A 20,981-nucleotide genomic window follows, 5' to 3' on the forward strand; every position below is an offset into this window, starting at 1 on the left:
GATTCATTGCCACCAGCCAGACAACACGGAAGTGTCCTGGTACGACGGGATGTGAAGCGAAAGCCAGGGAAGAAAGCCATCGCGGAACGGAAGGGGAATCTATGGAAGACGCCGGGCCGCTGCTCAACAAGGAAGCTGGATTTTTATGTATCCCGGATTGCGGGTTCCGTATCGATATACTTGCTATATGCTCTTCAAGTGTTGCTATATTTGGCACCGTGTATGTTTCCTAATGCTACGTGATGAGGTGGAAGAAGTGGAAGCGTCGACGATGAAAAAGATGAGCTCACATACAAGGGTGCTTGCACATGAGGCGGAGATCGTATTGAGCCGTTGAAATGAGCCGGCTGGAGTCGCCAGCGGATACTGGCAATGTCATCCTGTCAGGTGCACACACGTATTAGGTGGAAAATAAAAAGAAACAAGGCCAGAGAGACAAAACGAAGATGACATGGAATCGAAACCATTGTGAGTCGAACTGATATGCAGGGTAAACGATCGTTTGAATCGAGGACGGTTATTGACGGTTCTCCAATTCCTGGTATTTTGTTCTTCTATCTATCTCATTAATGAAGTCTGTTGGCATACTGTGCCTCTTATAGGCCAATTTGACGACTTAATATGTAAACATGATAGACGCGCCTTGAGTTGTGTCTATTTTTGCATTTATTTTCGCTGCCATCGAGCGCCAAGGATGAAATGGGAATTAATATCAGGAGGATCTCGATTTTGCCGTGAATCCCTCTCCTATTGCCCCCTCTCCCCATTCTGACTTGTGTTTCTTTCTATTTTCCTAATTTTTACACTCACTGACGTGATATTCTTGACATAGTCGACCACGTTTCTTTTGCTCTCGGGCCTGACAGTTTCCAAACGTCACAACACCATAGTAGCTAACGGTTTAAATGCCCGGCCAGGCGACTGTACCCCAGTGCCGCAGGCCTGCATGAAATAACAGAGCCAGGTTAAACAGCAAAACGCCGAAGAAAGGTAACGCACGACATCTATAACCCTATTTTGGGACGGAAACATGGAATCTTAGCAGGGGAGTCAGGGCAGAATCAACCGAAGTCCGTCACCTTCCTTATTGAGAACTCATTGAAACGGCCGCGATTAATTGAAGTTGAAAGGGAAACAAAAGAAAAGAAAACGAAATCACCAAAGATAAAGAAGAGGAGAAAGTAAGCAACCAGTCGCAAAAGGCATAAAATTAGTGCCGTTGTATGTACACTTGCTTGCGATCGTCAACAAAACGACGATCACATCCCATACTAAGCGACGACAGCTCGATAAAGCATCACCAGCATTCCAGTTGTCCCGGATTCAAATTCGTGTTTTCTTTTTTTGTTCTTTGCGACGAATACGACATCTGGTGAGTTAATTTAAAAAGAAAGTACAAAAGAAGGCAAAAGAAGGCAAGCACATAAGAGACACGCCGAGGAAAGAGCGACCCGATGAAAGTAGATATCGCGACTGCGTTTCTATAACTGTGTCTCACCTTCCCTTTCACTTGACATTGATGTTTTCTGTGGCAACTGCCATACACGAGCAAACTTGCTTAGTAACGCCACAGCCCTCTTTGAGGAGACAGTTAAGAGTTGCAAATCGCCGTTTCGCAAAGTATCACCATCTCATCGCCTACACCCGCCCGTTTCCTAAGAGCCATCGCAATCGGAAAGCATGAAGTGGTCCAGCTCGCTGTCGGCCCTTCTGGCCAGCACGGCCGCTTTTGTCTCGGCAAGCCCTGTTGCTTCTCGTGAATTGAAGCTCTACAACCTCAAGATTGTCGCGTACGTTTTCACATCGTCTCCGCCCGCTTTATTGTGCGTTAGTTCTATAGCTCCAAGTCGCTAACAACACAGGCCCCTCGCATCCAACCTCAACGGCCGCTACCTATCTATCAACCCTGACGGCAGTGTGGGCATATACTCCAACCACCCTGTCGACACGGGCGGAGTCCCGCCGAGCGCGCCTGTGCCGCCGTCGGCATCGTCTTCCCCTGCGAGCGGCCAAGCCCAGCCACCGCCGGCGGCCAAGTTCTACGTCACCCAGTCCGGCCCCACGGGATCCCCGGCGGCCAGCTACTACGAGCTGCACACCTACCCCATTGGCATCGTTGACCATGCGCTGGGCCTTAACGGCTCTGCGACTGCCGGTCTCCGCCACCTCGTCGACGTGGTCAACCCTGGTGCGGCCGGTGCCGGTACTGGCGGGGACAATGCGCCCGACTGGAAGTCGTTTACGCTGGACAACTTTGATACTCTCGCGGGCGGCGATGACAAGGGCGACGACAACGGTGCCGAAGGCCGTGCTGAGATTGACATCGCCAAGCGGATCCCACCGCCTCTGCCACTCAACGGTTTCTCGTACGGCGGCTCCGACCACGGAAAGTGGCTGGTGTTCCCGCGAGGCAGCAATACCTTTGTCGTGGCGTGGTATGATGGTAAGTTTTTTTTTATCCCTCCTTGTTCTCTTCCATTTTTGTTTTTGTTTTTGCTTGATACGTGACCTAACAACTTCCCCAGGCACATCGATCATTACTCAAAACTACCGTTCTGTTGATATCATCTACGAGCCGACCACAGCGTAAAACCCTGGCGAACAGTCAGTTCAGAAGGACATTACGACGATAGATGGGTGAGAGAGTTGAAAAGGAGACGACAGAAATTGCAAGACGTTGGCAGGCTATCATGTCTTCATGTTCGAGCTGCCTAGTTTTAGTCCGTGATGTGATGTGATGAAAGGATAATATCTTATACGTGACGTTATGATGCTCAATTCAATTCCTTTCTTTATCACGCCCATACTGTGCACTAGCTTTGCATGAACACAAAGCAATTGCCCCTTTTCCAGTGCATCCTGCCATCCTGCTATCACACACAGGTCGTGAGGCTGGGAAGCGATATAATGTGAAAGCTGATTTTTATACATTTTTTTGTATCTGTCTCTTGTCAGGGTGTTTTTATGTTTTTCGTAAAATAGACGAGCATATGTATATGCTCGTTATCCCCCTCTTTCTATGACCTTATTCCATCGACGACCGGCCATTTGTCTTTTTCTTTTTCCTATTTCAGCTTCCGAAGATCGGGCAGAATACCAAGTCTCTCTCACCCACTGCGTCTTTCCCCCAAACGCACACTCTCCAATCATGAAAATAGACAAAAGAGGAAATTTGAACTAAGATACCAAATTTCGATACAAGACAGATGAAAGGAACAAGAATAAAAACGACATGACAACTATGCACCATGCACTATGCAAGACGGGGGGTGCCAAAAAAGTAGAAATGCGGAATCCAAGACACAGCGGCCTTAGAACGACATCTCCTTCTTGATCTCGGCAATGGCACGGCCAGGGTTCAGGCCCTTGGGGCATGTCCGCGTGCAGTTGAGGATGGTGTGGCAACGGTACAGGCTCATGGAGTTTTCAAAGGCCTGCTTGCGTTCGGCCTTCTTCTCGTCACGGGAGTCGGCAAGCCAGCGGTAGGACTGCAGCAGGACAGCGGGGCCGAGGTACTCCTCCGAGTTCCACCAGTAGGACGGGCAGGACGTAGAGCAGCAGAAGCACAGAATGCACTCGTAAAGGCCGTCGAGCTTCTTGCGGTCCTCCTTGCTCTGGCGGTATTCGCGGCCCTACGAAAAACGGTTTAGTCTTGGGTTTCTCAGCACCATCTCGCCCTCGTTCCAGCCCTCTTCAAACTCACATCAGGCGCGGGAGTGTCTCTCTGCAGATACGGCTTGATCGACTTGTACTGCTTGTACAACAGAGTCAGGTCAGGAACAAGGTCCTTGACGACGTAGGTGTGCGGCAGCGGGTAAATCTTGGCTTCGGACGTGTCGGTGGGAATGCGGCCTGGATTGTCAGCAAGACGGAGCATGTCAACAGGAAAAGACGAAAAGAAAGAGTCCTGCAGGGGCGAAGGGCGACTTACAAAGACAGGCCAGGGTGTTGACGCCATTGATGTTCATGGCGCAGCTACCGCAAATGCCCTCACGGCACGAGCGACGGAAGGTGAGCGTCGGGTCCTGCTCGTTCTTGATGCGGATCAGCGCGTCCAGCATCATGGGGCCCGTCTTGTTCAGGTCCAGCGTGAAGGTGTCCATGCGCGGCTTCTCCGACGGCGTGTCGGGGCTCCAACGGTAGATCTGGAAGCTCTTGAGCCGTGGTGCGGCCTCGGCGGGCGCGTCCGACGTGGTGGCCATGGAGCGGCGCACAGATTGTGAGGGAGAGGAGGGCGAAGCGGAAGTCGACTTGGCGAAAGCAGCAGCCATTGGCCGGGCGGCCATCGACGGACGCGATGAGGCCGACGCCAGCAGGCGCATTGTGGAGGAGCGGAGAGCGGCCATTGCGGCGGTTAGGAGGCGAGGTCGGATGGAGACAAATGGGAGAGAGAGAAAGAATGCCGCGTCAACAGTCTCGACGATTGGTACTTTCCGGAGGTCGACCGGATGAAAACCAGTTGCTCAATCGAAACAAGAACAAGAAAACAAAAAAGAAAAAGAGCAATTGACGGACGTAGGTCGCCGGAGAGGATGCAAGTGCGCGATCACGAGGGTGCGTGATGGACAATGCGTTGTCTGACGATGCTGAGATCAAGATCGGAACACCAGAAAGAAAAGCAGTGAGAGTTGCAGTCGTGTGTGGTGGTGGTGGTAGCAGTTCACTGGAGGTTTGTGTGTGTCCGGGATTTTTGCCTGTAGTGTCCCTCGTTCCCCCCGTTCATGACGATGGAAATTCGGGACACCTCGGCTAGTGAAGCCAGCGCACTGTGGTGGTGCTGCAAATAGGCGCTGTGGCCAATGAGAGCAGTCATATTGTCAATGGCCCCGTTACCCCAAGGGACGATTCGGAGGCATGCTGACTGGGCAGGAGACATTGGTCTTCACGTGCTAGCCGTAGAGGCGAGCCGTGGGCAGGAGCCGTGGGGAGTTCGGGGGAGGATGAGGGTGAAAGGAACAAGGCACATGCTTACTGTGTGGAGAAGGTGCGAGGGGGAATTGTGACTGTGTACCTGTGCTACTGCGGTGATTTCTCGTGCGCAAAAGGTACCGATAAAGACGCTAGCAGGGTACATACATCTGCACCCATAATACACAGACAGAAATGTACTCCGTAGCGTCGAAATCTTGTGGGTAGCTGCAAGCGTCGGTCTAATGACATAGCGTCGGCCGCTCTAATCTGGTAGCGAGCAGCGAGCCAGGAACGACACTGCAAAATAGTATCGCCAAGGTATTTTTTTTGCTGCAATCTGCCGCGTTGCTTTCGTGCCGCGCAACAGCTCACGACAACGATTTGCAAGGGCCCTGTGTCGCATCCCACCCAAGCCAGCGTTCCTAGTGCCATTCGAAGCGCGTCCTGGCCAGCGAGCAACACGGCCGACACACCTCTCGAGTCCATCTTTTCGCTTCCGACTCCTCCGCGCCGGCGGCCCTTTGAGAGTCAAAGGGCTGCCATCATCGCCACGGCAATTGGCCCGACGCCAGCCGTGCACAAGCAGCCTCTTCAGCCTACCTGTCCTTGGCTCTCACCACACACACAGGACGCCCGAGCATGGCCATCCGATCTGCGCAAGCGGTCCTGTCTGCTTCCTGGCCCTGCGTACGACAATGTAAGAATATATAATATCTGCTGGCCGTTGAGCTACGAAAACGCCTTGTGCCAATTTAAATTATGTGCTCGTCATGACTGACACGCGGCGCAACAGCAGCATCCTCAGTAGCTTTCACAGTTGCACGACGACAAGAAGCACCCCTTCTCGCGGCGCGTACCTTCTCCCTCGCCTCGTCTGGTCGGCATTACTCGGCATACGCCTCCTCCTCTGCGTCCTCCTCCTCTCCGACCATGGCGCCAGCTGCTCCGAAGCGGCCGTCTCCGGCAAACGCTGGCCGTGGTCGGGTACAAGCACAAGCCGCGTCGGCGCGCAGGAGCACCTTCTCCTACAGTGTCGCTGCATCGTACATCGCCAAAGACCGCCCCTTTGACCCCAACACCCACGTCTTCCACTTCAACCCCTACAACCGCCTCCAGCAGAACACCTCCACACAAAAGAAGAAGCCATCGCAGCGGCCCGAGAGTGGCCAGGATGCCTTTTTCGTGAGTCGCGTCGGCGACACTGGCACAGTAGCACTGGCAGTAGCCGACGGCGTCGGCGGCTGGATGGACTCGGGCGTCGACCCGGCCGACTTTTCCCATGGCCTCACCGAGTACATGGCCGCGGCCGCCTACGAGCACGGCAAGCCTTTGGGCCAGGGCCAGAAACAGCAGACCAAGTCCGCCGGCCAAGGGGCATCCACACCCACACTCTCGGCCCGCCGTCTCATGGAAATCGGCTATCAGGCGGTGCGCCATGACCGTTCCATCGAAGCCGGCGGCTCCACCGCCGTCGTTGGCTTGCTCTCGCCGGACGGCGAGCTGGAGGTCGCCAACCTCGGAGACAGCGGCTACATCCACCTGCGCCTCAACGCCGTACACGCCTGCTCCGAGCCGCAGACGCACGCTTTCAACACGCCCTACCAACTCAGCATGATCCCGCCCAACATCCTGGCGCGCATGGCCGCCTTCGGCGGTGCGCAGCTCAGCGACGAGCCGCGCGACGCCGAAGTCACGCGCCACGACCTCCGCCACGGCGATGTGCTCGTCTTTGCGTCCGACGGCGTCTGGGACAACCTCTTCAACCAGGACATTCTGCTGCTCGTGAGCCGCGCTATGACGATGACGGGCGCGTGGCAGACCACCACCAAAGACGCAGGCGCCGCCGTGGCTGTGGCGCCGCCGGCCGTGCTCAAGCGGTTGACCGACCCGGACACCGCCGAGGAGGGCAGCGGCAGTCACGTCATCACCCTCCAGAGCCTGATTGCCACACAGGTCACGGGCGCGGCCAAGGCGGCGAGCGTCAACACCAAGCTTGATGGGCCCTTTGCCAAGGAGGTCAAGCGCTACTACCCGCAGGAGACGTGGCACGGCGGCAAGGTCGATGACATTTGCGTCGTTGTGGCCATCGTCTCGGAAGAGCCTGCTGCTGCTGGCAGTGGCAGCAACGACGGCGACGCACCGATCAAGAGCAAACTCTAGAGCCAGACAGCGTCCCACGACCCATTCTTGCTTGCTTCCACATCGCTTGTAGACGTGAGCTTTGTCTTGTCATTTCTTTTTACTATTTTTCAGCGCCCATTTGGAGATTTGGGTACTATGGCTTCTTTCTCTTGCATCGTTTTGGCATATTCACGGCGTTCGTGGCATGACTCCATCTTACGTTTTTGTCCTCATTTGTGTTCTTTGGTTTCTTTCGTTCTCTTTCCTTTTGCATATAGACCAATTAGTACGAAAATCAACTTTTCCCGGAAACGGACTTGGACGGCGGAGAAGCATCTTTGTATATTTAATAAACTTATACAGGAGAGAATACGGGCAAAAATAGATGACACGTCAACAGCGTCAATTTCATGGCTTTCTTGGGATATCTTGTCTTTCATTTGCAGCTACTCTGGTTTCTTTCATGTTCCCGCGACATGAATGCACAAGACAACGCAACACATACATGCGAACATGCCATCATGCACGTCGATTGTGGTTCGCGGTACCGACGCCGTTGGACGATTGACAGTCTGCGGGACAGAGCGTGATGGTCGACGGATGCATATGCACGTCCTGCCTATGGCGTCTAGGGTATCTTGTACAAAACCATGCGTGGTCCCGTAAGTATGATCCTGTAGTAGTAATCTTGTGTATCTTTGTACTCCTTGCCAATCTAAAAAGGCCTCGGTGGTCGCCCTGTCAATTTTGCTTTAGATAGAGTACCTAACAGTACCACGTAACACAGCGGTAGATTTTACTCCAGGACGCCGGTTTTCTTGATTTTTGGGTCCCTGAGAATGACAGATATGTTTTTTGCATCTGCGACGTATAGCTAGGACATTTAATGTAGACTTTACAACTGGCCTCATGGCCAAACTGACGAACTATACAACATATTCAAGACCAGCACAGAATGACAAGACAAACCAAATTCCATTGCGAATCGCAGAACAAATCTCAATGATGTCGAAATTAAGCGGGAACCGAGACAGGGATATCTACAGTTCAAACGGGCCCAAGACACTTGCTGAACACGGGACATCAGAGAAAGGCACACGCGCTATGAGAAACTAATGTCTCATACGAGCCGAGAAGGAAGCGTTAAGAAAATGTGTGAGAGAGAAAGACACAGACCATTGGGGCCAAAAAAGATCAAAAAGTTTGAAGTAACGATGCGTGCCAGCCCCAGTGTCTGATTCACACAAAATTCAATCAATGTACTCTAGTCTCAGCTGTATGTTGTGTATATTTGCAAGGAAAAATCATATTAGGCGGGGGTAGGAAGGTTCATGTGAAACCCCAAAATAATAAATAATAAATAATCCGGTCATTCATCTTTTCCAAGCCGTCTTTGAAAAGAGTAAATCAACGACATAAATGAGAATCCCTTGGTAAAATAAAAGGTCAATAAAACAAAGCAACCAGTCCTAGTCAGTCTTAGCTGCTTAGTTGAAGTACAACAGAGCAGCAATGGTGACCAGGACGAACGCCAGAGGCGACTTGGCCTGGGGGCTGTTGTTGGTGTTGGCAGGGACGGTGGTGGGCGAGGTGGTAGCCTTGGTGCCAGTCGTCGAGGCTGCAATTGGTTAGCACTAGATTCAGACCACTGCATTATCACAATGACGGTGATGGACACGCGATGATGGAACTCACTCTTGGTGGCAGTCGTGGTCGAGTTGGAGGCGGCAGTCGTGGTCAGGTGGGTGGTCTTGGACGAAGAGGAAGACGACGTCGAAGACGACGAAGACGACGAGGTGGAGCTGGAAGACGAGGCGTCGGACGAGGACGAGGCAGCAGACGAGCTGGAGGTCGCAGCAGTGGACGAAGCAGTCGAGGCGCTGGCCGACGCAGATCCGGTGCCCGTCAGCTGGAACTGCTTGCTGTAGTTGGGGCCAGTCGAATCGGCGATCTCAAAGGCGTAAGTGCCCGAAACAAGTGTAGTCGGGACAGTCCAGGTGAAGCTGTCGCTCGAGTCGCCGGCTGCGACATGGTCAGCATGCGATGTTGCTCCTACAAGAAGGAAACAAAACAGAGTTCCGGGCAAACATACAGTCAATGACCTGGACCTTCTTCAGGTCGGCGGAACTGCCGGTAACCAGAGTAATGGTGACAGGGCCTGTAGCGTTGTGCCAAGTCAGGGTGAAGGTTGAGCCAGGGGTGACATCGAAGGCGGAGTTCGTGAAGGCCGGGATGGCGCTGACGGTGGTGGCCAGAACGGCGAAAATGGAGGCAACAGAGAACTTCATTTTGACTTTGTGTGTTGAGTAACAGCGAATGTGGTAGAGAAGTGTAAGACGTGAAAAATATTAAGCGGCGAGTCTGGTGTGTCGTCGAAATAAAGAGGCGTAAAGATTGTAATGGTCGTTGAACGAGAGACTAGAAAGTTTTGAATTCTGTTGGCCACGAGGAACCGAAGTTAGAAAAATGTGTCAAGAACCAAAAAGTAAAGCTAACTGAAGTGGATGAGCGCGTGTGAATAATTGTCAAGGCAAAGGAAAGAGAGGTGAAAAGTAAAATCAAAGAATATGGGATGTGCTGAGAGAATACGATTCCAGAAGTGCGAGCAAAGGCTAGCATGCAGGAATGAAACGGGGAATGGACGCGCAACGGGCGTAACCTGGCAAACTAGGCTGGGCTGAGCAGGAAGCACTGTTTTGTGTGTTTTGTTTTCTCTGTTGCTTTTCTTTCCAATCCGAGACAGGGCATACGCTCTGGATGCAACAGGCAAAAAGACAAAGACAGGAGATTTTGGGATTCCCGCAGGGGCTCGAGGCCGAATGTCAGAGAGCTTGGAGGCTGAACGGAGATGATGCGTACGAGACAAAAGAAAAACACAGGAGAGGTTTTGATCGGAGGCGGCCAGAGCAACGGGGAAGGGCGAGGTGCGAGCGTTGTGGAGCAAAACACAAACAACACTTACAATTATGAAGACGTGAAGTCGCTGAACGATTGTGAACTTGACGATGCAGAAGAGGAAGGGAAGGAAAAGAAGAGAGAGAGAAAGGAGAGAGAAAAGCTGGGTATTAAATCAAACTAGAGCAATGCAGTATTCCAGAAAGAGCGAAGGAGCTTTATACTGATGCGACTAGAAGAGACAGAGGCAGGGTCGAGCCGGAAAGACGCAAAAGTACGGAGAAGGAAAGAAGAATTTTCTTGGCAATGAAAGGGTGGGCTCATAGGGGGGAAGGGGAAGGCGCGAATATTGCAGGCGTGAGGGCGTGAGGGTGTGTTGTGACGCAGCGATGGTGTCGTGGAGCCGCGGAGATGGGGCAGGGACAGCCCATGTCCGTTCTTTCCCTTTTCGTGGGTGGGCCTTGGCTGGCCGCTTGTGATGGGGCCGAATAAAATGAGAAATAAAATAGAATAAATAAATACCATAAGGGCAACAGGGGCACAGGTTGGGGGCGTGATCGCTGGCGTTGGCGACAAAGTAACAGCTGGCCCCGAGCCACCACGGCCAAAAACACGCCGTACCTGTGATGTACGGGGTACACGGAGCATGGCTTCTATTGGACGCGCAATGCCTTTCCAGATGCGATGCACTGCATCATATTACGTCGGAGCATGTCAATGTATCCCTGCGCGGGCTTGTAGGTTGGTCGCGGCTTCCTGATTTTGTGCCATTGGCACCTCGCACGTCGTAGGCAGGTTTTCTATCAGTTGCGGGTTGCACCTGCTGGATGCTGTTGCAATTCTACGACGTCAGTATGGGCGGGCGGATTTGGAAACTAAAAAACAAGGCAAGAGCACAAAGCTTGGCCAGGAAAGGCCATTACGACCGAGAATGTCTGTAAAAAATGACAGTACGCCCGAACATAGTCTCGTAGTGCCAGCCGCAGTTGGCAAGAGCGTTCGGTGACGGAGTGCCTTCTGAGCGACACATTGATCATGGCTCTTTACCCGCGCGAAATTGTACCCGATACAACCAAGCAACTTGCATCCACACCAACTTGGCCATGAGTCCTGGATCAGTGCCTGGACTGACCCAGCAAACAAAGTTTTAGCACGCTGAAGAGCAGCAGGGACCAGCACGCGGTAACGACATGTGGGTGCTGCCTCGCAAATCTGCACACATCAGTGGCTCGATCAGCGACTGCGTTCCTGAATGCGCCCGCCTAGCGCCGAGCAGCGAAGAGGATCGGCGCGCTGGCCTGACAGGCGGAGGGTTTGCAAAGAAAGGGGTTCAGAGACAGAAAGCACGCGGAGTAGGGCCTAGAAGCGAAAAGCAATGTACCCTAAAACCGTCAAGTCTCAACTCTTAGACAAAGACGACAAAAGGGATGTTGTCGAATGGTCCAGATTCCAGCCCGCTGCGTTGCCCCGAATTGGTCCACTTCGTCTCCAGCACTCAGTGCAGCATCTCGACGGGGAAAGACATTTGCTGATCATCGATCTCACCCACATCGCGCGTTCAGCATCCCCCCATCTCTCTCGGTGGAGCTCTGCATCCTTCCCATATTGCCGGCTCACGAGTGTGCAGTGTCTAACGGAGCACAAAAAGCAGGGGCATCCTCCGTGGGAAGAGCGCACGGGGACGGAAATATCTCACTGTCAGGTGTTCCCCAGGACCGCCAAGTCTGTTAGGCCAGGCCTGGGCGGTGCCCGCGATGGTCGCGATCGAAGCAGACGCAACCAACGACCAGGGTTGGTTGTGGGCTACCAAAGAACCTGGCTTCAATTCCTACCGATCTGGCCAAGAGCTCCGGCAAGTAGTTCACTTGCATACGGTGTTATTCGCTTTCTTTCTCGAGGGTGTGCCCAAAATGACAGCAGCAAACGACCGATTTCTGTCACAAAGTCCCTCGCCCTCTCCGGAATCAGCAAGCCTCTCCTGTAGCAAGCAACTGATGGGCGTGTTTGGCTTCTCCTTTTTCCTCTTTCTCTTGATTAAAATACGCACCCCCGGTCCATCTCCACCGGTTAGGCCTCAATCCAGCTTAGCCCAAGTCTGAGTGTGTGTGGAAAACTGTTTGGCAGTGCAGCCTCGCAGTATTTCCCCCTTGCATATTGCCTGCCAAGCCACTTCTTGTGGCAACTCCCGCCGGCCCTGTCAATAGCCAGATCAACCATCAGAGGCAACGTTTTCGAGGATGCCTCACGGTGACAATTTCTACTTGGAATTGTCATTTGCTTCTATTCATAGCGGAAAAGAGTGTAACAAAAAAAAAGCAACATCCGGCAATGGCGGAAGGCGACAAAGACGAATGTTATGAAGTACGCCGAGGCGACAAAAAAACACGTTAATCTCGTTCGGCACCTTTGTGAAGACCAACGACGTCCTGCCTATGTGAAAGCCCTCGTTGCATCACCCAACTGTTAGAGCATGTTTCCTTCTCCCGTCTTTCCCACGCTGCATATTGCTTAGGCAATATTTTCTCCGTGAACCAAGCGGCACATAAACAAGAAGAGTACACCAGAAAAGACGAGAGACAGAAATTCAAGAGACGCAGACACACAAGGTTCAACCTGCGGCAAGCGGGATGCCCAGCCGTGCCGCACACTGTTCATCTATCCCATATTGTTTGGGCAGGTTTCCTTGCCCACTGAAACGCATAGCGGCCGCTTTTATTCCTCCTTCCCTCTTTCGAGACCCTCTTTCCAAGGCAGGCCTTGTCATGGGGGAAGATGAAAGCCGTCCGAGCTATCGCTCGCTATGACGCTACGAAATGACGTTGCCAAAACGTGCGCCAAGACAATCCCCGAATAGTCGGTGCAACAGTAAACAAGGCTGGAGTTGTCAGGCCTTGTACTCGGGTTCTTTGGCGAAGTCATCAAAACCCTGCCGTAGGAGCAAGATTTGCCAAATTGGACGTCACATTTTGGGACTCATCTTTCAACAGCTAGGAGCGTCACTCGACATTCCAAAATGTGCATGGGAGTGTTCAGTGTTTAATGAGAGGACGTAGAGTCCGGACGGGAAGAGAGAGGTGGCGCCACAAATCAAACGACAAGCAGCTCTGCCTTGTATTTGCACTCGCACTCTTCCGTCCAATTTTTTGCGCCCTCATTTCAAAGGTGCCATACGCCACACATTCCAGACCGTTTTTGGGCGATGATGTAAAAAGGGTTAAAAATAGCCATCCCAAATACGGTCGCGAAACATGGAATCACAATCCCAACACAGCAGAGCATTTCCGTGGCTAGTCTTGGCAGTCGCCAGCCATGGAAAACCTTTTGTGGAAGAAGTCATGTTGGTGGTGTGACTTCAGTCTACAGATGCTGTAGTGTAAGATACGCACTACGCCCAACGCCTTCGCTTTTCACTCGCGTCCACCTTGGCACTGGTCATTGGCGTCGATCACAACGTATCGCCAATGAGCCAAGCCAGGAACATCAGGCAACCGGCTTTAAATATGCGGTCGTTTAGTCGGGCATAGCATTTCTCGATAGAGCCATGCGCTCGTGTACGTCTACGTCTTAAATTGCAAAATATTGTATATCGTTGAAATACGTCCCCATCCCGTGCCTTGTTTCCCTAGTTGGGTGGTTGTGCTTCTGTGATGTAACCTTCTTTTGGATCCAACCCCATAGGCCTTTTTGTATGGTTCTCACGGACGTCACTTGGTGTACCGATTTAGCTGCGTGGGCCTGGAACCAATGTCTCGTACAAGTTATAGGTCCTTGACGATGTCATGAATTTCGATATTCAATGGGTTCGATCTCGCCTTTCCTGCCGTTTACTTTGAAATTTTATTCTCATTCCCATTTTACTCCCATTTCATCCCCTTTTAAAAGTCTCCAATTTTGCTTCGGTGGGCTCCAATAGTAAAGTCCGCAGTGGCCTTAGATGTGTTAAGGTATGTAGACAAAGGTATGACGAAAGTACCAGTGACTTAAATTCGCATTCCCTTGCACCATACATAACTGCTGCTTCGCATTACCCACCAGCCAAACATGCATTGTATCAAGAGTCAGTAGGAATGATGGGCAACGTTCGACAATGCAAGTAAAAAGGAGAAAATGCCCCAAAGGAGAATAAACGCCGTCGGACAGCCGCCGGGGATCGGCGCAATGCCGTGTCTGAAAAAGAAGTACTCCGTCGCCATCATGTTTCAAAAAGTTAAAAATGCGGTCCAGGCTCTATGCAAAAATTTTAGAGTTCTTATCCCCTTGTTCGGAATAAACTCATCCGTAGGTGACGAAAGTTATCATGTTTTCGAAAAGTTGTTGCTCATGGTCACTATCCGTCTTTCTTTGTATTGTTGCGTACATATTGCCACATCCAAGCATCAAAACCACCGAACCAATGGTTTTGTTTATATACATATATATGCATATCTAGTTGCCATCTATCAAGACAACTATACGCAAGCGCATTTTTGTCGGTGCTAGATGTCTAGCTGTGAAAGGATACATAACAAGACAATGAACCCGAAACGAAACTGCTCAACAGCACAACCAAGCGGAAGAGCAAATTGATGCTATATGCCGCCCACAGGGTGCACATTACCGCGCACGGCGTTTTCGAAGTGGGATTCACGGAGACAGGCCTGGCCTAATTTGGAGATGGCGGACCTCATCTGCCAGGGAAAGTGCCGAACTGCATTTCCAGGGAAATATGAAACCAGCACGTTCTGTCGCATCACTACCGCGGCAATCGTCGATGACATTATGGGCCGAGCAACGCCGCCATTTCGCCAGTGTGCAGCACGAGAGGGGGCGGCGCAGGAGCTTCCGGAAGACCGGATGTGTCGAAACCGAAGAGAGTGCAAGCTCTCCTACCTTGGGTAGATTTGGGTTGGGAAGAGGAATGCTCATTCACAGCACACACTGCACTACGCCCCGCCGCACACCGTCTGCCTCCTCTCGCAGCTCGTTGACCGTGGCACCGGCCTCGCGCATGCGCTTGACAAAGTCGTCCAGCGAGCCGCCGACGCCGAAGTAGAGCTTCTTGGCACCGATAATGGCTTTGGCGGTGGCCGGAGCGGACGCCGGGCCGCCGTCCCGGCGCAGGATCGACAAGAGCGTCACGGCAAACGTCTCGAGGGCAAACGGCGAGTAAATGGTCTCGGCACCGAGGACCAGCGTATGGGGAGCCGGCTTTTCAGCAGCTGTGGTGTCATACAGCAGGTCGACAAACTCGGCTGACCAGCCGCCCGACAGAAATGAGAGCGTAATGCCGGCCGAGGCCACATAGGTACAAAACGCGTCCTTGACCTCGTCGGTCAGTTCTAGCTCGCCGTTGTCGTCGTCGCCGTCCTCGTCGATTATCAAAGCCTGCTGAAGGAGGGGACTGGCGTGCCGCTGCTGGAGAGCCCATGCCAGGACGAAGTTGGGTAGTGTGACCAGGTACAGGACACTGGGGTTGTAATCGGCAACGGTGATAGACAGCGGGTGATTCCGCTGTGCCTTGCTGTCAGAGCCATATGTTGCACATGCCCAGTGGAAGAGGGCTAAGGATGGCAGTGCTGTGCCGCAGCCGAGCTTATCGCTACGTTAGCAGAGATATTGTGGGAGCAAGCGGCAAAATCAGAGAACAAAAAGGACATGGTGTTCGGACATACCTCGATAATATGGGCGGGTCCGTCCTTTAACAAAACGGCACTTGCAACATCCGATGGCGTCGGCGCGGATGACGAGTCGGCTGTCGTTGGTGGCTGTTGGAGCAGCACCTTGACCAGGTCGACGCTGCTCTCCCAGCTCTTGAAACCGCCCTCGTAGATGCCAGTCTTGACATCGTGGGTTCCAAGACCGGGCGCAAGCTCGCCACTGCCGTTAGTGTTGCTGCCACCGTCCTCCTCGTCTTCCTCCGCCATCAACTGAACCTTGACGTCCCACAGCTCGCGTCGCGGCAGACGTATCCGGAACGGCGCCTCTCGCGGGACTGTGCTGCTGCTACCTTTGGTGCCATCAGCATCCACATGGCTGTCTAATGCCACGTCCAGAAGACTGTAGGCAATCTTGGACGGCAGCTTGGAGAGCATCTCCTTCAGGTCGTGGCGTTGTGGCAGTAGCTGCGGCTTGCCTTGGACAGGGAAGGCGCTGGCTGCTGGTGTCAGTGTGACCGTTGCATCCTGGGCTTGTACACCTGGGCCCGGAACGGTACTCGTGGTGCCGTCGTCCTCGATGTCGTCCCCAGAAAAGGAAAATGAAAAGGAAGCCATGGAAGCGTGGCAATGGCGGTTTGATTTGTCAGGCCGTCTGGATGCGTCGTTTTCCAGGGTGTTCTGTCTTCGGAGGCTATCCCGTCTAAGAATAATAGGTTCTATGTCTGTCACACCACAACGGACGCCAGTGGCTGCATGAGTTGTGTAAGACCTTTATCAAGATGCGGCCCCTCTTCTTCGGTCGGGTTGTACATGCAGCAGTCCACGAGTGCTGTTTCCATTCGTGTCTTGCAGATGACCAGTTTCCGAAATTGGATAAACAGCGTAGTATGCCAAACCGCTTTCCAGTCGTTGTTTCCCCAATTGGAAAATTGTTGTCTCTCTTTCCCTTTCTGCTTTTCCGGGTGTACTTTCCTTTCGTTGCTATTCCTCGCACGTACATGTCGTCGTTCCTTCTTCGTTGTCCGGCGCAAACAACTTTTTTTGTGGGTACCACGCAGCAACAACTCCCACTTTCCCTCAACAGGCCGTCACCGCCTTCCCTTTTCAGCGTAAATGTTTAAACCGGCACGACTCTCCGCAGCTAGCCACACAATCCCTGCACATGCAGCACCTTCCTTTGAGCCCCCCAGTAGAGCTTCAGTTGCTTTTGTGCTCCCTTTTACCATTGGCCACTTAACTTCCCACTTGTGATCACCTCTCAACTATTTTCAAAATGCAGCCTTCTCGACTTGTGGTTGGACAATTTACGACCTCACGCCAGCCTTATTTATTGGCAACGTTTCCCTCTTCGGGCTATCGTTTGCATTGTGTCTCTCCTTTGGCTTTTCTTTTCCACCGAATGCTTCCTTTCATCCTCCACGTGGAGTGGAGGTGTCTTGTCCCTCTTGTTCGGCTTTCTTGTTTCGTTTCGTTACATTGTTTTCCATGATTCAATGGTCTTTGCTAAGTTTTCGTCATGCTGGCGTCCGGATGAGACAGGGCACACAAGCGATGCCCGCCACCACTTGTCCACCGGGGCCGCCAACAGGTCGGCTGCAATCTCGTTGTGTGCTGTCAACTCGTGTTTCTCTCATGCGTTTATGCTTCTTCTCGTGTTCAATTCCCTTCGTTGCTATCTTCCACGCGGCCATTGTTGATGCGCTCCCCTTCCCTGCAGCTGGGCCTACGGCTCACTTCTGCTTCGTTACACGAATCTTACTGCCAGAGGTCCTCCTCTTTTGTCAATCGAGAAAGCCCTTTCTCTCCAACTGGACACTCGCCGTTTCCCGTTTAGCTGGCCATTCCTATGGTCCACTTCCATGCGGCCCAGATTGTCCATCTCACTATCCCTGTCACACAGCATCGTCGTCTAATACGGTCCTCTCGTCTCGACCGACTAACTCACTATCATCGGGCCTAGCTCCAAGTATGCTTACCTATTTGCATGCACATGTTCCCCGCACCAAGACTATCCTTGCTTGCACCTCTCTTACCTTCCTTTCCCAGTCTTTTGTTCTTCTCTCATCTTTTCCTTTTATCCAGTGGTTAGCACACGGCGTGCACCAAGTGACCGTTGAACTGATACTCGTCGCCATTCGCCGCCCCCCCCCCCCCCCAGCTTCTGCTCCAGTCCCTTGCACGCGACCTGCCAACACGGTTAGCCCTTGTTTTATGGCAAGCGCACCCGTAAATTGACCAACGAGGTCGTGAGACTTATGCTCCTCCTTCATACTCTACGGTCCGCCACCGCTTCTATCCTCTTTCTGTTGTGGGGCACGTCCATTTCCGGCGTCGTGTGGGTTGGCTGGAAAGCGGACGGAAGACCGCATGTCTTACGCCATAACGATATTATTTTATATTATTACATTTTCTTTCTTTTTTTGTTTGCTCCGCAAAGGCCGGGAAGATGTTTTCAGCGCGAGATGTGGGCGTAGTCCACCTTCCCCAAGCCAGTCGACAAGATGTTGACCGAGGCATCCCGTTTTGATCATTGATTGATTTTGTGTCATCATCTGTCGGACGCTAGAGCCCATACCTGACCACTCAAATAACTGACGACGGAGACATACTAAAAGAGATAGAGACACGGCGGGACCTGTGTCTGTTGGCACCCGTTTGTTTGCTGTTTATTTTGATCGACACATATGCGCCGACCCTCCGCCGGAAGGATCCTTTTCGGCCATATAAGTTCTCTGATTACCTTGTCTTCCTGTGTTCTTATGCGGCGCTCTGTTTTTTTATTCTGAAGTATCTTTTTATCTATCTTCTTGTCTGTATCGTTTTCGAACAAGTTCTCCTTTGTCAATATATCATCGCAACACAGCGAGTTACTTTCCTCATGTTCTCTGTTTTTCGTTTCCTTGTCGTGGCCTAAATTGCAGTTCACTTAACATCCTCTTTGCTTCATCTCACCTTTAACAGAGACAAAGGAGCGTTTGATAAACACTCTTTGTTTATTGTACCTACCTGCCCTCTGGAAAGGCTGGGGTTTACTGACTTCAATACATCCGTACCCACAAGATGGCCGACATTGGTGGTGGTCATGCAACTCGCCTACCCCTTGACTCCAGCCGTACCAACAACGCCATGTTTACGCCCGCATATACTGTCAAAGAAGAGCCTCTCGGGACGGCGCGGCATCTTCGAATTGTCGGTATCGGCGCCGGTGCCAGTGGGATCAACATGGTCCGCACTTTACGTCTGAACCCGGGAAAGAACTACGAGCACGTCGTCTACGAAAAGAACACGGACGTTGGCGGCACTTGGCTCGAAAATCGCTATCCAGGGTGCCGTTGCGACATCCCCAGCCACAACTACCAATTCTCGTGGCGACCAAACCGGGAGTGGTCCAACTTTTTCTCGGCGGCCGAAGAGATCAACGCGTACCTGTGCCGCATCTGCGAGGACGAGGGCATGCGTGGCAGTGTGATTAAGACGCAGCATGAAGTGCTGGGTGCGCGCTGGGACGAAACTCAGGGTCGGTGGCTGCTAACCATTGCCAATCTGCTTACGGGCGAGCACTTTAGCGACTACGCCAATTTCTTGATTGACGCATCCGGGATCTTGAAGTGAGTACCAACCCGCGATCATTCTGTCTCGGGGCAATAGTAACAGTCTAGCAACTGGAAATGGCCTGATATTGAAGGGCTGCACGATTTCGAGGGCGATCTTGTCCACAGTGCCCGTTGGCCAGCCGAGTTTGACTACAAGGATAAGACGGTGGCCGTAATTGGCAACGGCTCGTCTGGCGTCCAGATCGTGCCGGCCATCCATGCCGATGTCAAGAAACTCGTGCACATTGTTCGGACACCAACGTGGATTATCCCGCCGCGAGTCCAAATATTCAAGATGGGGCCGGCCGCCGAGGTCATGGGCACGATCGAGCTTGACGTCGAAGAAAACTTTACGCCCGAACAAATTTCGCGCTTCCAATCCGACCCGGCCTTGTACCGCACATTTGTCAAGACCATTGAGAAGGAAACCAACAACTCGTTTCCTATAGTGAGTAGCCGTCCTGGCAGAGCTTGGTTTTTGGTTGGTTCTTCTTGCTGACGGAAAAGCTCCTCAAAGACAGCCCGATGCAGTCATTTGCTGCCGGACACGTGCGCCAGTATATGACTGCCATGTTGGGTGAAGACGAGCGGCTTTGCAAGGCTCTGATCCCCGATTATGCGCTCGGCTGCCGACGCATGACACCGGCACCGCACTATCTGCAGACGCTGACCCAACCGAACGTCCAGGTGGTCACAGATGGTATCCGCCGGGTCCTTCCACGCGGCCTGGAGCTGGATAACGGTGACGTTGTCGACGTCGATGCTATTGTCTGTGCCACGGGATTCGACGTGTCGTTTTGCCCCAGGTTCCCACTCGTCGGCCGCAACGGCAATCTGCAAGATCTTTGGCGGGAAAACACACCCCAGGCCTACATGTCCTGTGCCGTGCCGGGGCTGCCCAACTATTTCAGTAAGTTTCATTTCACGTTACGTCCAGATGTGTCAGGGAATTATGTGCGAGAATCTCCCACTGATTCTCCAAACCAGCGTTCCTGGGCCCCAATGCCCCAATCGGTCATGGTAGTGTCTTCACGCTGGCCGAGCACATTGCCACGTACATTGCTGGTGCTATTCACAAGTGCCAGACCGAGGGCATCAAAGCCATTACTCCCTCCCAAGCCGCCGTCGACGACTACAGCGAACACATCCGCGCCTTTATGCCGCGCACGGCCTGGTCCTCCTCCTGTCGCTCGTGGTTCAAGGGCACCAGTGATGGCCAGCAGCGTCAGGGCGAAGACGAGAACGGCCCGGTCACAGCACTGCACCCGGGCAGCCGTATCCATTTTTTCCATATGCTCGAGACTTTCCGCGGCGAGGACTACGAATACGTGTATGAAGCCGACGATAGTCGTGACGGAGCTGCCGTTTCGAGTCGCAACCGCTTCCGGTACCTCGGCAATGGTTTCTCGACCAAAGAACTTGACGACGAAGCGGATCCGACTTGGTATCTGGATGACATCGCACTGACAGCGACGACGCCGGACAGCAGCGCTGGTCCCCAGATGGGAGACAAAATCAAAGCGCTGCTATAAGCGTATGCATAGCAGAGCACGAAGTAGACGTGGTGGAAAACTGATAGGCATTATGAAAAACGAACTCGTTACGATGGTTTACGATAAACGACGAACAAGCAATGCACTGATACAAGAGTTGACTATAAAAATCAAAACCATGGCGTGCCTTTTACTTTAAAAAAGATACCCGGCGGTCCGGCCTAATACTGAAGCCGTCTTTTCATAAACAAGACCCCATTCTGTGACCGTATCCGCACACTCATTCTTCTTCCTTGTACGTCGAACTGGCAGCGAAATATGGTTGTAAGCAC

General features: G+C 52.5%; 6 protein-coding genes across 6 annotated transcripts; 3 read left to right on the forward strand and 3 right to left on the reverse strand.

The window, feature by feature from the left end:
• Positions 1 to 1,680: 1,680 nt before the first annotated feature.
• On the forward strand, positions 1,681 to 2,590 carry SPSK_09650 (uncharacterized protein; the record flags this gene model as incomplete). Its single annotated transcript, XM_016736222.1, has 3 exons — positions 1,681 to 1,790; positions 1,863 to 2,443; positions 2,526 to 2,590. 3 exons carry the CDS (start codon positions 1,681 to 1,683, stop codon positions 2,588 to 2,590), a joined length of 756 nt encoding a protein of 251 aa, XP_016587187.1.
• Positions 2,591 to 3,311: 721 nt separating this feature from the next.
• Positions 3,312 to 4,346, reverse strand: SPSK_09529 (succinate dehydrogenase (ubiquinone) iron-sulfur subunit; the record flags this gene model as incomplete). Its single annotated transcript, XM_016736101.1, has 3 exons — positions 3,312 to 3,632; positions 3,704 to 3,852; positions 3,932 to 4,346. 3 exons carry the CDS (start codon positions 4,344 to 4,346, stop codon positions 3,312 to 3,314), a joined length of 885 nt encoding a protein of 294 aa, XP_016587188.1.
• A 1,495-nt stretch (positions 4,347 to 5,841) lies between these two features.
• Positions 5,842 to 7,071, forward strand: SPSK_09367 (5-azacytidine resistance protein azr1; the record flags this gene model as incomplete). Its single annotated transcript, XM_016735940.1, has 1 exon — positions 5,842 to 7,071. One exon carries the CDS (start codon positions 5,842 to 5,844, stop codon positions 7,069 to 7,071), a length of 1,230 nt encoding a protein of 409 aa, XP_016587189.1.
• A 1,448-nt stretch (positions 7,072 to 8,519) lies between these two features.
• On the reverse strand, positions 8,520 to 9,320 carry SPSK_09721 (uncharacterized protein; the record flags this gene model as incomplete). The annotated part of the gene is made up of 3 exons (XM_016736292.1): positions 8,520 to 8,650; positions 8,728 to 9,054; positions 9,125 to 9,320. 3 exons carry the CDS (start codon positions 9,318 to 9,320, stop codon positions 8,520 to 8,522), a joined length of 654 nt encoding a protein of 217 aa, XP_016587190.1.
• Positions 9,321 to 14,832: 5,512 nt separating this feature from the next.
• Positions 14,833 to 16,402, reverse strand: SPSK_09111 (nucleolar protein 12; the record flags this gene model as incomplete). Its single annotated transcript, XM_016735690.1, has 3 exons — positions 14,833 to 15,498; positions 15,579 to 16,254; positions 16,305 to 16,402. 3 exons carry the CDS (start codon positions 16,400 to 16,402, stop codon positions 14,833 to 14,835), a joined length of 1,440 nt encoding a protein of 479 aa, XP_016587191.1.
• A 2,221-nt stretch (positions 16,403 to 18,623) lies between these two features.
• SPSK_08767 (dimethylaniline monooxygenase) lies at positions 18,624 to 20,688 on the forward strand (the record flags this gene model as incomplete). Its single annotated transcript, XM_016735355.1, has 4 exons — positions 18,624 to 19,171; positions 19,223 to 19,604; positions 19,664 to 20,066; positions 20,144 to 20,688. The coding sequence occupies 4 exons, from the start codon at positions 18,624 to 18,626 to the stop codon at positions 20,686 to 20,688; spliced, it is 1,878 nt and encodes a 625-aa protein (XP_016587192.1).
• Positions 20,689 to 20,981: the final 293 nt, after the last annotated feature.

This window comes from Sporothrix schenckii (genome assembly GCF_000961545.1).
Source record: "Sporothrix schenckii 1099-18 chromosome Unknown Cont44, whole genome shotgun sequence".
NCBI classification, from domain to species: Eukaryota; Fungi; Ascomycota; class Sordariomycetes; order Ophiostomatales; family Ophiostomataceae; genus Sporothrix; species Sporothrix schenckii.